This window comes from Microcaecilia unicolor, chromosome 2, assembly GCF_901765095.1.
Source record: "Microcaecilia unicolor chromosome 2, aMicUni1.1, whole genome shotgun sequence".
NCBI lineage: Eukaryota > Metazoa > Chordata > Amphibia > Gymnophiona > Siphonopidae > Microcaecilia > Microcaecilia unicolor.
This window is the reverse complement of record NC_044032.1, coordinates 502,339,603-502,356,132: the sequence shown is the minus strand read 5'-3', so window position 1 is coordinate 502,356,132 and position 16,530 is coordinate 502,339,603. Positions and strand designations below refer to the sequence as shown.

Genomic DNA, 16,530 nt, shown 5'->3' with positions numbered 1-16,530 from the left:
GGCTATATGCTCAATCTGATTGATCTTCCCACCAGAAACATATCTGAAACTTCGCGAACCTACCTCAACCTACATTACCCCAATTGCAAAGGACTCAAGTACAAAACCTATCATGGATCCAACTTCTCCTTCTTAGGCAGCCAACTCTGGAATGCCCTCCCTAGACCTATCCGATCAATCAGCGACTATCTACCCTTCCGGAAATCATTAAAAACCCATCTGTTCAAGCAAGCCTATCCAAATGACCCAATCTAATTCTTTGAACCCATCTACCCAATACATATCCAGAAGACAACGACAATGACTCAGACTACATCTCCCACCAAACTTCCCTATGCTTTTCCCGTGTCCCTTTTCCCCTCCCGCCTCCTCTACCCCTCCTCCAATGTTCATCTACCCCTTGCTCATACCTCTCCTACTCCCTTCACTCTTCCCATCTCTACCTAACTATCTCTTCTATTATTCTAATATGATTAACCTATATTTTCTCTTTCAATATTCTGTATTCCATATTATTCTGTAAGCCGCATTGAACCTGCTTTGAGTGGGAAAGTGTGGGGTACAAATGTGATAATAAATAAATAAATGTAGGTGGTAGAGTCTGTATCTAGTTGCGTTTTGAAAAGATAAGTGCCAAAAAATTTATTTAAGAATGAAGATAAGTGCCAAATATTTATTCAAGAGCGAATATGAAAGTTAATATATAAATCAAAGATACAAGTTAAGTCTAGCTATGTATGCTTACTTTCTTATAGAATGATCTTTCTCAGTGCAAGAAGGAATAAGATTCATCTTTCACCATTTTCTATGGATACTTTTGTTTAAATAAATAATGAAGAAAAAATGGAGAAACTGTTGTGCGTTATAAAGCGGATTGAGTCATTCAAGTAGTCGGGAAGTTGTAGATACATCATAAAATTATAGCATTGCATTAGCATTTGTCAGGCAGCAGCAAATGACGGGGGCCGATATCACTGAGCATACACTCTGGGAATTCTCTGAAATGTAGCAACACTCCCGCATCTAACACACCAGGAGGCCCATTGGTTAATATTTTATAGTAAGTCACTGACGACCCTGTTTACTAAGGTGTGCTGACGTTTTTAGCATGTGCTAACTGTGTAGACGCCCATAGGGCCTGTCCACCTCCTTGCCACCCATAGCACACAATCCTTTGAACTAGTTAGGCATTACTGGTCTTAGTAGATGGGGGAATTTAGCTCATATGTTAAATGTGTAAGATGTTCTGGAAGCTTATCACACTGGCTGCACAATTCCAACTGGATTACAGTGGTGATACCTACTAGACCATTGTTCATTAGCATAACAGTTAGGATACCCCATGCCTCTGTAAACATTGCACTAATAATGCTAATGTAGTCTTAGAAATGCAGCCCCTGGCATGATTGTTCTCATCTCAGTAGCTTGATTCAAACAGCATCAACAGATGATTGCATGGTTTCCATTTTCCTTTTGCAAGTCTGGCACATATACATTCTCACAAATTATCACATTGGACTTTAATTGTCTTTAAAAACCCTTCACAAAGTACAATTTCATTTTCTGCTCTGACCCTCAGGAGACCTGGATTCTACACAAGACATGAACAGAATACTGAGAACTAAAATAGAATATAGAAACTGGAAAACTGCAAGAGATATTTTTTCAGAAAGTACTGGGAATACTAAGAATTGCAGGAGGGATGGGGGAATTTATCAGCTCAAAGCCATCTTCTCCCCCCCCCCCCCCCCCCCCCCAGCAACTATATCTCTTTGTGATCTTTAAAACAAATTGTCCAGGGTGAGTGGGGAAAGGAAGCTGTCTGCATACACAGGCTAGGCACTAAGCTTTGCATGTCTAATTTACAAGGACAGAAACAGAGAGATAGCAGACTGTAACGAAATTCAGGCACCATACTCTCAGCTCCAATAAACTTGGCTGCCACCTATTGATTGCACCTAACATGTACAAACTAGGCTGAAAAGAGGAAGGAAGACTTTCAAAAAGCAAAAATGTGTTTTCCCATTAGAAGGGTAAATATTAAGGTGCACAGGAGACACTAACCTGAAGTATCTCAGTATCGGAGGTCAGTGTTCTCATAGTACATAAATAAGGCAGCTTGCATCCAACCTTGTAAGTTGTGGGCCACTAACATGCAACCTAGTGCACCTAAGAAATATTTCTTAGAAGAGCTGGAAAAGGAAAAAAGAAGTTGCTCCTTTCACCCCCTCAAGATACCCTAAAAAAAAATATTAATGAATGCAGCCAAACCAAGGTCTGCCTCTTACCCCACCCCTCGACAATGACCCTTACCTCTTCCCTTGCCCCAAGACTCCACACACATCTCGGGCTTTTTGCTTATATATGATGACCTGACACCTAGTAGTTGTACCACAAGCCTACTGCTAGGGGCTGAAGGCATCATTTTGAACCTGGCACCTTTAGGGAGAGGAGCAACCTGAGTATGCTCCTGCTTGGTCCACCCTAGACCATTAAGGGCGCTTTAATTTAGATCCAAGGAGGCCTACAGGGAAGTTGGGAGAAGAGTAGGTTATTTGTCAGGGGGTGTGGCTTGGCTTGGCTGCACTCAATAATGTTTCTTGGGCCCTGGGGATATCTTTGGTGGAGGAGGGGAAGCAGTTTTTTTTCCCATGCCAACCCCTTTAAGGTGGCACCCATTTCACCACGCATTAATTGCATGATGCTCCTAGACAGCACAAATAATACCAGCTATAAGGAGGCATTATTTTCCTTGCTGTTTTCACTGCAGCAGTGTCATTCGATTTACATTTTGCATCTCATTACTATGTTTTCCACGGTAACCTAAACTAATGTGCATGTACAGTAATATAACACACCTTATTGTCGTTTAATATGCTTAAAGGGACAAAGTGCATTTTTGCCTTAATGCACCTTAGTACCTATCTCCCTCCCCCCAACTGTTTGAAAAAATCCCGCTACCAATAAGGATAAAAGTCACCCAGCTCCATAGCTGGCACACCTGTACCCACACAGAGGTTGGGGGAGGGGAAGTATGCATGGAAATGTCATTTTAAAATCTTTGCACACACTTTTCTAGGCAAACTCTACTGATGCTTTGTACCTGCAGCAAGTTTCAAAGCATCTTGGTTCACTTTGAAAATTAGTACAAAGCCTGTGAGTTAAAATGTATGTGTGACCTTTGTCACAGTGCAGACAGTATCAACATCGTCCCCCATTCAAACAGCATTTCACCTGTATAATCAGGTAACATCATCCTTAGTTCATTTTGCACAGACTCAATACAGGTGTAATTTTTGAATTCTAGCTACCATTTTCATTGGACTGCTAACAGTTTTTGTATCACTAGCAACCTGTTTGCTCCTCTTCACTTCTACATGTGTTTATCAACTCACAATAGTTTTCAAACTTTTTTTTCTCATGACCAAGTGGGAGAAAACACTGAAAAAGCAATTCTATGTATAAGGTGACTGTAGTTCATATGTAAATACTGCAAAAAGTAGCACTTTTGTATGCAGTCATCATAAGCGCTATTCTATAAGGGCATGAGTAAGTGACGTAGCACGTAAACAGAACTGCAAGTCTCCCGCTTTTGCGGGTCATCTCCTCCCACTGAGTGGCCTCTCCGTCAGGCAGCAGCAGGAAATGCCTTCATAAAATGTCTTCTCCTGCTGCTGCTGATCCTGCAATAGCAGGAGATGACGTTTCATGAAGGTGTTTACTGCTCTCACTGGATGGGGAGGCCACTTCTTTTGGCACTGGCGGTGATTCGGCTGTGCCGGGGCGAAGCGATAGGTTGGGCTGGGTGCAACAATGGGTGGGACCTAAAACTCCCGCTGAGTGGGTCGGCCCCCTTGGCAGCTCTGTGTAAATTTAAGGGGGCATATATGTGGGCAGAGCATGGACATACCTCCCACTTATGTGCCCAACGTATAGGATACTGTAAATAGCGCAGCCTGCTTGCCACACTTAGGCATGTCCATTACACTTGCCATAAATTTGGTGTAAGTGGATGTGCCTACATTTAGTCATGCAGATGCAGCAGAGGTGTAGCTAAACACCCAATTCTGGGTGGGCCTGAGCTCAAAGTGGGTGGGCACAAGAACCTCATCCTCCGCCCCCCCTCCCCAACTAAGCATCTCTCCCTCTCCTCCCTACCAGGCGGCAGGAGTCTCGCAACTCCCCCCCCCCCCCCACCCGTACCTTCGAAAACTTTTCTTTGCCACAAGTGAGCAGTGACTCATATCCACAGTACATGCTGGCCCTGAGCTTTCCCTCTGACCTGGTCCTGCCTATACAGAAACAGTTGTTAGGAGTCACTCCTTGCTGCTGGTAAAGAAATGTGGTTCTCAACTAGTGTGTCACCAACAGCTAAGAGGTGTGTCACCGAAAATGTGACAGACAGCATTCTTGTTCTTTTCTTAACAGCCATGTATGCTGCAGATTTGGGAGAGTTGAGAACCAGGAAGCCTGGTACTTGAAATCTCCATAACTGGCCCCTAATTCTGCCATTAGCCAAAAATGAAAATGTTGCAGCATACCCCTCTCTTCCACCCTGGCAGTCACTGCCATTGTGTCTAAATTTCCCTTACATCATTGTTAGCAACCATTAAATTATATGTAGGGTTTTTTTCCTTTGTTCAGCTGAAAACTGTAGTGTTTAGTGTGACACACATGTGAATACTGACTGTCAGGTGTGTCACAACAGAGGAAAGATTGAGAACCACTGCTTTAAAGGTATGGGGAGTTGGGGGTGGAGTTGAGAGATGCTGGAATGCCTGTGGGGAGGGAGGGGAGGGAGAGATGCCCCACCAGCCACATCAGAGACATGCCAATGCTGGGTGGGTCTGAGTTCAAAGTAAGTTGGCCTGTGCCCACCTGGACCCACCTGTGGGTACACCACTGTGATGCAGATTTATGCTAACATTCTATAAAGGAATCTGGATGCACCTATGCCATTCTAGAATAGGTGCTCCCTGTGCTGCACTGGAGTGCCTACTTCTAAGCGTCCTTTTATAAAATTGCCCCCTTATCCCTGTGACTTGCCCTCCTAAGTCTGCCTCTCTTGCACTCTCTTATCCTCCACCACTCCTTCCTTACTCTGTATTTTTGAGCCCTCTTTCCAGCTCTGCCCCAATTACTTACTCTGACATTTTGCACTCTCGCTCCCATTCCCAGCCCCAGTTATGGTATCATGGCTGCTTCTGGCTTAAAAAGGCTCTTTTGTTCTTCAATAAGTTGGAGACATATGCAGGGCAATTCTACAAACTGGGTGTTAAAATTTACACAGGCATTATCTCCCGGATTCTATATAGCGCACCTAGTGTTCTGTGCCAAAATCTAAGCACATTCTGTAACAACAAGCGTAACTTAATTGGCTTAACAAGCCAATCAGTGTTGTTAAGAGCACTTAACAAGTAAAAGCATGCTAAGCGTATTCTGTAACACACTGTGCCTAAATTCTAATGCACGCAGGCAAAAAGGGGCATGGCTATGGATGGGGAAATGGGTGTTTCGTGAGCATTCCAAAATTTATGCGCGTACTTATAAAATATGGCCCAGTGCACCTAAAACTACATGCCGGGATTTACAACACATTTTCACTGGAGTAAATGGAGGCACGTAGTTTTAGGCGCTAGGATATCATTTAAGCATATTCTATATTCCGTGCCTAAATATAGGTGCCCCTTATAGAATACATTTAGGCAGAAATGTTTTCCACGCAGATTTTCTAGGTGCCATATATAGAGTCTGGCCCTATGCGCATAAATGTTAAAAATAAGATGCCGCCTAGGCACTATTTTGTAACAAAGTGCATAACTTGCATAACATGTATTTGCAAGGGGGCATACACAGGGGTACTGTTAGTTATGTGTGTACCTGATGCACTTCGGCACTAACACACCCAACTCTATGGCTGACGTAAGTGCTTGCACCTAAATGTTAGGGGCGTATATACCCACTTATGATAATATTCTATAAAGGCAAGAAGGCCCCTACATTCCTTTATAGAATAGGCTCCGTTGCAAGGCACTCTGTCATAGAATTTACCCCATGGTGCCTGAAAATTCCTGGGATGTTCCAGCAGTGCTGCCGGGGGCCCCAAGTAGAAGACTATTGGGCACCATGAGACCCGGTCTTTCTGCAAAGCTGCACAGAATTAGAAAAATGCAGCAGTACCCTAGGTGGAGGCAAAAGCATACAATCCAGTACCAGACTGAGACAAAAACTTTGAAAACCACTAGACAAATGATGAATGCATTATTTCTTTCAGCATAAGTCAACCTAAGGCCTAGTTTTCTACCAGTCACTACCCTCCAGATTGGCAGTCTTTCCTTCTGTCTCACCTGCCCCATGAACCATTTTTTTTGTTTGTTTTAATTTTAGGAAAACAGCGGCCAGTCTGAGTCCTGTTTAGTGAAAAAAAAAAAAGGTCTGCAAAGTAGGGAACAGGAAGAACCATGCTAGTTATAGATAAAGGAAAAGGCCTGTTAGTTATGGAGGGTGGAGAACGGCTGGAGGAAGGAGCAGCTAGCTGGTTTAGTTTTATTATTATTATGACTATTTTGAAAGACTGAAATTCTAACTGCAGTCATACATTCACTTAATGTTTTCTCAATCTTCCTACCTGAACTTCAGGTGCTTTTTCCTTCTGAACATCGGGTAAATATTTGAGCTATCCAGAGTTTCTATTTCAAAAATTAGTAAGGTATGTGGGTCTTTTGGCTATTGCTGTATTCTAATAATGCCTTCAAGTATGACAATTATTGTTATGTATTGTTGATGCAAAGTAATGAAGATTTTGGAATTCTGTCAGGTACTTGTGACCTGGATGGGCCACTCTTAGAAGCAGGATACTGGGCTAGATGGACCAATGGTCCGACCCAGTATGGCTGTTCATATGTTCATTCTCTATGACACTGCACAGGGTGCAATTCTGAACCTCAATGTAGTTGGATAAGTCTATAGTTATCAGTCTGGATTCCTTGACAATCCTTCCCATAGGTAATAATAGAGAGAGAGAGAGGAAGTATTTTTTCACGGAGAGAGTGGTGGATGCTTGGAATGCAGTCCCGCGGGAGGTGGTGGAGAGGAAAACGGTAACGGAATTCAAACATGCGTGGGATAAACATAAAGGAATCCTGCTGAGAAGGAAGGGATCCCCAGAAGCTTAGCCGGTGGTGGGAGGCAGGGCTGGTGGTTGGGAGGCGGGGATAGTGCTGGGCAGACTTATATGGTCTGTGCCAGAGCCGGTGGTGGGAGGCGGGGCAGACTTATACGGTCTGTGCCCTGAAAAGACAGGTACAAATCAAGGTAAGGTATACACAAAAAATGGCACATGAGTTTATCTTGTTGGGCAGACTGTGCAGGTCTTCTTCTGCCGTCATCTACTATGTTACTATGTTTATGTAGTATGTCAGACTCATTTATTTTAATACTAATCCTGACACTGAGTGATGGGTTAAATAGATGAGACTATCTACCTCAGCTCATCTGGTTAACAAAAATCAAATTGCTACATTCCATCTTCACTGAACTGCTAAAAGCCTTCACATGAACACTAGTTCATATAAACTATAAAACTGGTTGCATCTGAAGTATTTTGGATAGAGAGATGTAGACAAACCAAGCATCCAGTAAAATTATTATCCAAAGAGATTGCTCCAAAAATAGTTCAGTTAGGATAATCATGAAAATAATTTACCTTTTCCTCTATTTCCTTGAGTTGTCTCTTTTGTAATTCAATCTTATCTTCAAGCTCTCTAATCCGCTAGAATGATTTAAAAAACAGTGGACAATTGTTAGCCTGATTTTATTAGCATCTATTTAATAATCAACATATATACAACCACAGGAACTTTCCATTGAAGAGTCCTGAAACATCGATGCTGTTTTCAAACGAGTTTTGCCATAGGAATAGAATGGGAGAGACTTTTTAGAATATGTGTCAGGATTATAGGCATTAGAACACAAACTTATTCTAGGCTCTTACCTATGAGGAGGCTAACAGCATGAAAGTTTACTCCAGGACAATGGAGAGCATTACCAACTTTCTCATATTAGTCCATTGTGTGTACACCTTTAAACGGTAAATGTCACCACTATATTGCATACAAAGTTATTAAAAAAAAAACCAGCACACCCAGCAATCTGGCATCCTAGCCGCTGAACAGTGGCATAGCTAGGATTGAATGGACCCTACACAGAAAAATTAGGATGTGCCCTTTTACACCATCTCTCCCAAGGAAGTGGACTAGGTATCCCACCTCCAATGATGCAACTTCCTGTGGGCAGGATGCAGCAGAGGAATGGTGCCTAGAGTTGGCTGGAATCAGCCTGTCATTATTGCTGCTGGTGACTACCCGAAGGATTTGAGGCCCATGGTGGTGGTGGTTCAAGGAGAGATACCGGAGCCATGGGAGGAGGGGGAAGGGAAGGGAAAGGAGAGAGATGGAATCAGTCTGGGAGCAGGGTACTTCAGCCCAGTGGTTGGCCTTGAGCTTCTTGCTGGTCTTACTCTTGCTCAGTGGTAGCTACGCACCCACCTCTGACTTAGGACCTACACACAGCATAATTACACCTACTCTGTCATTGCTCATATGTCTTTATGTTTACCAGCAGAACACATCTCTATATGATTTCAATATTATTTATAGGCTTCTCTTTTGTAAGACGCATCCACAAACTCACAGATCCATCTTTAATATGTATTTTGCAGCCTAAGAAAAGAATGCTCAGCCAAGTGTCTCCACATGTTTGATCATTTATACAGTGCACGAATTTTGTAAACTACAGACCATAATATTCAGGAGAAATACTCATTTACTGAGCAATGGTATTGTACATACCCATGCAGCACCACCTCTTTTTACTCTTTTCAGGTTTTTCTTTCTGTCCAAGCTGAGGGTAATTTTGTAACAGGGTGCCTGGTTTAAGAGGGCAAGTGGCCATCTACCTAGCTGCTATTTTACGAAGCCATAGACACCTAAGTATCTTTGTACAATACTAGCATAAGCAGTAGAAATCATGCTTACCTTGCAGGCATGGAGACGTATACCCGCTCTCAATAGTTATACAAGTGCACAGGTAGATTAATGTATGTTATAATCTATGTGCGTACATGCAAACTCCAGTACACATCTACTAGCAAAGTATGCAACCATCATGCCATGATGACATTTAGTTTCACATTAGTCAGTATTTTATAAGAGCCCTTTTACATTTGTAAATCAGTGCTGTAAGTACAAAAATGGTTTACAGAATTACCCTCTTTGCAAGCAGTTCAATAACAGAACTCCTTTGTTCTGTTTTATCCCTCTCTCTCTCCCTGCTCTGTGTGTGGCGCACTGGAAGCCTTCTAAAAGGAATACAATGGCAAAAAATCTAGGCATTTTATATTATGTCCAAATCCCCACTCTCATGTCTGTTAATAGATTTGTTACTTGATATACACAACAATATAATTTCCATATTCTTGACCAGTTGTACTGATGAGTTTCTTCTGTTTTCTGTTAACGAGGTAAAAGCATGACATATCTTACCCTTTCATTTAGAAAAAGAGACATGAGTAATCTGCAGATAAAATGTAAATGTTGATGGGCATCCAAACAGTGATAAATTCATCTTTACTTAAGCACATGAAAATACAAAACAGATTGCAGGATCAACTTCTCTGCCCATTTTATCTATCTATTGCCAAGGCTGGCCCACAGGTATCTAACATCTTACATGCCCCCCCACCACCACCACCACACACAGACACATCATGGAGTGGCTCAAGGCCCTTACCCAATCCACAAATCCAGCATCTCCCCTTCCCTTCCCTATCTCTCCATAGTCCAGGATGTACCCTTCTCTACTCCCCAAGTGTCCAGCATCTGTCTTTTGTTTTATATATTCTCAGTCTTTTTACTACCTCCCCAAATTAATACTCACCAACCACCCGCAATTTAGAGAGACAAAAGACTAGGAAGGCCACGAGTATGAGAAAAGCAATTCTTTAATTATCTACCAAAAGAAAGTTACAATTACAAATGCTAGTTTCTCATGTGGAGAGCTGGGGACACAAACATGTGGTCTGCCACTGCCTCTCCAACGTAATGCTCTGGTTCAATTGTTTATATACCTTTTGTGTTAAGCAATGCTTCACATTACTTCAGCACTTATCTTCCTCAGAGATCATTCTGTTCTCACCATCTATTTTCCCTTGTTGCTAAATCACATTCTTCTGTCCATCCATAATTGCACCTTTCCCACGCCAGCTTGCCCATAAGGGTATCATAATAGATCATAAATTCCTAAGTTTACAAAGGCTCATGTTCTTTAATAAATTACAGGCTTCTCAATCTTGATAGATTCCAGAGTTGCACCGGCTTGTCAGCCTCTGCCCTTTTTGACCTGTGCTCATAATTCTACACTTTCCCTACTTCCCCCCCCCCCCCATCTCTGTGGTGTCCAGCATCTCTCTCCTTCCCTACCTCCCTCCTCCCCCCCCCCCAAGATGCCCAGCATTTCTGTCCTTCCCTACTTACCTATTCCCCCCTCACCCAAAGTGTTTACCATTTCTTTCCTTCCCTACCTCCCATCCCTTAGGTATCCAACATCTTTCTCATTCCCTACCTCCCCTCCCTCATGGTGTCCGGCATCTCCCTTTCCTGAGGTGTTAAGCAGCTTCCCTTCCTTTCCATACCCATTCTAGGGTGAAATTGATGTGGCAGTCAGCATGTCTACAGAAGATACATCACAGTCAGCGTGGGGCCTTGAGGATCCCTCTGAAACAGTGGAGCGCGACACGGCAGCCCTTGAGCATGTGCAGATGCTCAAGGTATTGCACCAGGCTACCTGAGTCTTCTGTAGACATGCTGACTGCCATGTCGATGCTACCCTCAAATTATGCCACCCTAGGCGGATCCCTAGTCTGCCTAATGGTCAGGTCAGCCATGTCTACTGCAATATTACAAACATCACTACACTTCCAGATCTGCCATTGTTAAGGATCCTCCATACATTAGTTCTATGTGGTTTTAGATTGTTTTACTGTTTCTACATGCACCACCTCTACAAGGAGGCTGTTCTAGGCATCCATCACTTTTCAGTTAAAAAATACTTTGCTTTTCTTAAATCTACCCACCTCTGATCTCCTATCCTTTACACTCTGGTGGTCCTATGCCTTACAAACGCTTATTAGAAATATGGTTGGAAATGTATTTTTAGAATTATTTATATTTTTAAAAAAGTGTTACCAAGAGCTACAGTTTCTGAAAAATCCAAAGTAAAGTACCATTGTGCTTTCTTTTCTGAGATTCAAAATTAAAAATTGAGATTTAATATAGCAAATGCAGAAAATTTACCGAGTTACTTCACACATTTGGTATTGTATTTTTTATTATAGATATGCAGTGTTGAATAGACCATAATTCTTCTTTCTCTCTCGCTTCATAGTAACATAGTAAATGACGGCAGATAAAGACCAATATGATACATCTAGACTTCCCAGTAAGGTGGCTACACTTGTATCTGCTGCTCCATACAGGTTATGCCCTCTGTGACCTTTTCTGAACTGTGCTTTGATCCCATCCTCTTGCTCTGTAGGGATCCTCTCTGTTTATCCCATGTTGTCTCTCAAAGCAGGAAAGCTTTGTTTAGTCCCCACATCTTTTGTGTTGGCGTCTCTAGCCCAGATGTCTTTTTCAAGACAAAAGAAGTTTACCCCTTTGTACGACTGCTTTCTTTGGATACTGATACCAATATTAGACCCCTGAAGGAGGCATTTCCAGCTGAAACATGGACACCTCGTATCTTGAAGGCTCCTTGTGATTCTTTTGACTGTTTTTGTCTCAACCACTTCCTGCAGAAAAGCCTTCCAGGCATCCACCATTGTTTCCATGAAAAAATATCACCTGATGTTGCTCTTAAGTTTATTTCCTTTATTTCATGTTCTCTGGTACCACAGCTTCTCTGTTTTTGAAAAAGATTTGTTTGTTGATTAATACCTTCTGTATTGCAGGGGCGTAGCCAGACAGCAGATTTTGGGTGGGCCTAGGCAAGATGTGGGTGGGCACCAAGTGTTCTCCCCCCCAATACCAAAAAAATATTTCTGCTGGTGGAAAAATGTTTCTCTGTACCTTGGCAGTCTGCAGCAAACATGCGCTGAAAACTATCATGGAGAGCAGTGTTTTTGTTACTATCAGGGGGATGTCTGGCCAAGCTAAATGTGTGCTACTGTTGGATGGGCCTGAGCCCTAACTGGGTGGGCCGAGGCCCACCAGGCCCACCTGTGGCTACGTCACTGCTGTATTGTATCTCCCCAGCCCTCCTTTCCTTAGAGTACATATATACAGACCTTCAAGTCTCTTCTCCTCCATCTTCTGGCGCAGACTCCATACCATTTTACTTGCAGTTGTGTACCATGGATTTTGCAGGTGCAGTTTACAGATTCTAGACTGGTACTGATACACACATGTACGTAATCCACACGGAACTTACTGTAAAGGTTGTTGCAAAATACAAGTCGAAAGAGTTCAGACAAACCTGAAGAACTGACAACAAAAAGCAAAAATAATAATGGCCTCATAGTTACATAATTTAAAAAAAAACCTAATAAAAACACACTGAAAAACTACATTTTTAACTGTTTCCTAAAACCCATATAGCTAGAAATAATTCTAAGGGCAGTTATACTTGTTAATATTAATTAGTGCCAATTAACACTAATTGTAGCTAATAATTGGTTCATTCAAATTAGCAGCTAATTCTTAAGTTGCATTGCGCAACTGACACTATTCCCTGACTTGCCGTGCAACTTCACGTGCTAGGCATAAAACTGTGCACAAGTTTATAGAATTAGTGGATAGGTGCCCACCAGCTTGTCACCAATCCATGGCTTAAAAATAGCAGTTTCAATATTCAAAAAGACTTATTTGGTCAGCCTAATAAATTATATATATATAGACCCTTATTAACACCATTTTAGAAAGCCACCATTTAGAAATTTCAAAGAGCAGGGGAGGCTTGGGTGAGGCTCGAGCGGAGCAAGAATCCACAAATGTATTGCTCCTCTAGAGGTATGCAGGGCAAAACATTTTACCCTGTTTAGTTTCTCATGCAATTTTCAGGATTTTCATTTTGTTTATGTTTTTTAATTAATTAATTAATTCATCATCATCATTATTATTATTTTTAAACTCGGGGCAATGCAATTCCCTCTTCACAACAAGTATGTGCTGTCTGTGAACCATGTGAACTAGTTGCAAAGAGTGTGCACTATTTTTCAACTGAATGGAGGAGTCGTCTAGCGGTTAGAGCAGTGGACTTTGATCCTTAGGAACTGGGTTCAATTCCCACTGCAGCTCCTTAGGCAAGTCACTTAAATCTCCATTGCCCCAGGTACCAAAACTTAGATTGTGAGCCCTCTAGGGACAGAGAAAGTACCTGCATATAATGTGTACAGTGCTGCGTACTTCTAGTAGCACTATAGCAATGATTAGTTTTTTTTTTAATTTGTAAATGTGAGCACAACTGAAAATAGTGCACATGTTCAGGAACACTGCACACTATGACATAGGAAAAACAAAACAAATTGTTGCATCTTTTCCTGTTGATTTCAGCAAAAAATTACATAAAACAAATGTACATTTCTGTTTCACAGTAACCAAAGGCCTCTGAAAACATGTTTTTATAACATAGGATGTGATTATTTGTATTCACCAAACCCAAACAATCATGTTTTCTGAACTGGATGAATCGATGTCTCTATCCTAGAGTTCCATAGAGTATGTTTGGCTATGTGAAAAATTGGAAAATCAGGATTTAACTATTTTTTGTAACAATAAAACACAATTTGAAATAATTCTACAAACATGTGATAAAGGGACAGGAAGTCCTGACAGCATTCCATAAGTCTTCATGCCCTTGGAAGGGAATGAAAAGCATTGGGCCCTGTTTACTAAGCTGCGCTAGAGGCGTGTTAGCGTTTTTAGCGCACACTAAGCTTTAGCGCATACTAATCGTGTAGATCAGTGTGGATAAAACCAAAGTTTATTGGAAAATGGGTGATCTAAAATAGAAAGCTTTCTATTTTACATCACCTATTTTCCAATAAACTTTGGTTTTAACCACACTGATCTGCTTTTTTTGTTTTCCATAATATTCCTATGGGCATCTACACGGTTAGTGCGCACTAATTTTTAGCACGCACTAAAAATGCTAGCGCACCTTAGTAGACAGGGCCCTTTTACTAAGCTGCGGTAGCGCCTACTTGTGTGCAGTGTGTGCCAAAATGAGACTACCACCAGGCTAGCATGGCCCTCTGGTGGCAATTTCGGATTAGGTGCGTGCTCATTCCTGCAGTATAAATTATTTTTTAAATTTTCTACCATGCACAGCATTTCCGGTGGTAATTGGCAGTTGGTGCATGCTGGTCACCATGTGTGTAGCGCGTGAGCTCTTACCGCTAGATCAATAGGTGGCGGTAAGGGCTCAGGCTGTAAATAGGCATGTGCTAGTTTTAATTTTAGTGCACGCTCGTTTCCCCAGCCCATTAAAAAATATACCCTTTTTCTCAGATGCTGTACAAAATGGTCTGGCGCACACCCACACTACTGCAGACCACTTTTTACCGCAGCTTAATAAAAGGACCCCTTTGTTTTTTAAGATGCCTGCAATGAGTGGAAAGATTGACTGCTCTCATACCACTTCCAGATTTGCCCAGCAGGTGGCTGCACCTTGCAGAGTCAATAGACTACCATATAATTAATTAAATAAAGAACATATACTTTTACAAAACCACAATATGGTAAATAATAACACTTAAAAATGTTAATGCTATTATGTTTAAACATCTTTAGACAGTTTTGTTACAATCGTGTCTTCCCTGCAACAGTCACAAAATGATATTACATATAACAGTATCAGGGTCATCTCTAATGTACATCTTAGGTGATATGGATCAATCCGATCGATTGTACAGGAGTTAAAATGTGACAACTTTCAAAAACAGCACAGACATTCGTACAGATATAGCAAATTTTCAACCGAGTACTGCCGATTACTGCCGGGTTAGTGCCACGAATTGGAAAATAAAATAATATTTTCCAGAATGCATATCGAACGCATGTAAAAAATGGAATTACCACCGGGCTATGTGGTATCTGGGCAGTAGTTCCAAATTGGCGCACATTGGATCCGCGTAGGTGCCTACATGGCCTAGTAAAAGGGCCCCTAGGTCTGCTATGCTTCGAGCATTCAGAGCAGAGAAATCTTGCCAAGAAACTGAAAAGTCCCCCAAGACCAAAATGAGGAACGCAGTAGCACAGAAAGATCAGTTTCACAGTATTAATGAACATATAGTTTCAGAAAATAAAACCAATAATCCATCTCTGAAACTAAGAAACACTGCAACGAGTTCAGAGAGTACTGTCATAAGTATTCAAAGTCTGCTCAAAGCTTATGCGACTTCTCCATGAAAAGATCATGTTGTGCATTCTGGTTCTGATATACATTTAGGGGCTCTTTTACTAAGGTGCGTAGGCACCTAGGCATGTCCAACACACCTCAATTTGGAACTACCACCCAGCTATTTATTTATTTGCCGCATTTGTATCCCACATTTTCCCACCTCTTTGCAGGCTCAATGTGGCTTACATTATGCCGCAATGGCGATCGCCATTAACGGAATGAGAAGTACAGAGTATTATTACAAATAAGGTACATAAAATATCAAGTAAATTTGAAGTAATTAAATAATTCATATCAGGTATATGATATCAAGGACAAAGTATAACGTTCAATAATAACAATCTGGTTAAAGTAGTCAAATTAAAAAGTTCAATATTGGCTTGTTCTGGTACAGTTTTAATGTTGTCTTTTATGAAGGATTCTTTTTGTAAGTCTCTTTGAACAGGTTAGTCTTTAGTAGCTTCCGGAAGACTATCAGATCGTATGTTGTTTTTATGGCATTCGGTAGTGCGTTCCATTGTTGCGTGCAGATGTAGGAGAAGCTGGATGCATAAACCGATTTGTATTTGAGTCCTCTACAGTTGGGGTAATGGAGGTTTAAGAAAGTGCGTGAAAAACGTTTTGTGTTTCTTGCTGGTAGGACTATAAGGTCTAAGTGTAACCTAAGAGTTAATGGAAAAAAAAATAAATACTTACCTGGGTTTTCTGGGGTGTGTCTGGGCCCCAGCAGATGATGAACTGGCAGTGCTGGGTAGTTGTGGATGATTCTGGCCATTCAGAAGGAGTCCTGCGGGTTAGGGAAGCAGGACAGGCTGGGGCAGGAAGGTTTGGAATTCTGAAAAAGTCTTGGGATTGTCTGGGGAGTGCTCGGAATGGCAAACCAAGGCTGGGTTTCCTAGGAAACGGGTGTTAGTGGCAGTTGAGAGGAGTTTGCTGCTTTGATGGGGAAAGGTGATGCCTGATTGAGTTCTGAGTGCTGGTGAAAGACTGAGGATAAATTGAGGGTAAAAATAGGATTTTCAGAACTGAGGTGTGTGAATGAGTATGGTAAAGGTGTGGTAATAAGGGAAAGTG

The 16,530-nt window shown here is 41.7% G+C and overlaps 1 protein-coding gene across 1 annotated transcript in view; it reads right to left on the bottom strand.

Moving 5' to 3' along the window:
* The window catches only part of JAKMIP1 (janus kinase and microtubule interacting protein 1), a 360,574-nt gene that overhangs the window by 12,192 nt on the left and 331,852 nt on the right, over nt 1-16,530 (bottom strand). The window contains exon 22 of the mRNA XM_030191173.1: nt 7,706-7,771. Within this exon, the coding sequence (XP_030047033.1) occupies nt 7,706-7,771 (66 nt within the window). The remainder of the gene's footprint in view (nt 1-7,705; nt 7,772-16,530) is intronic.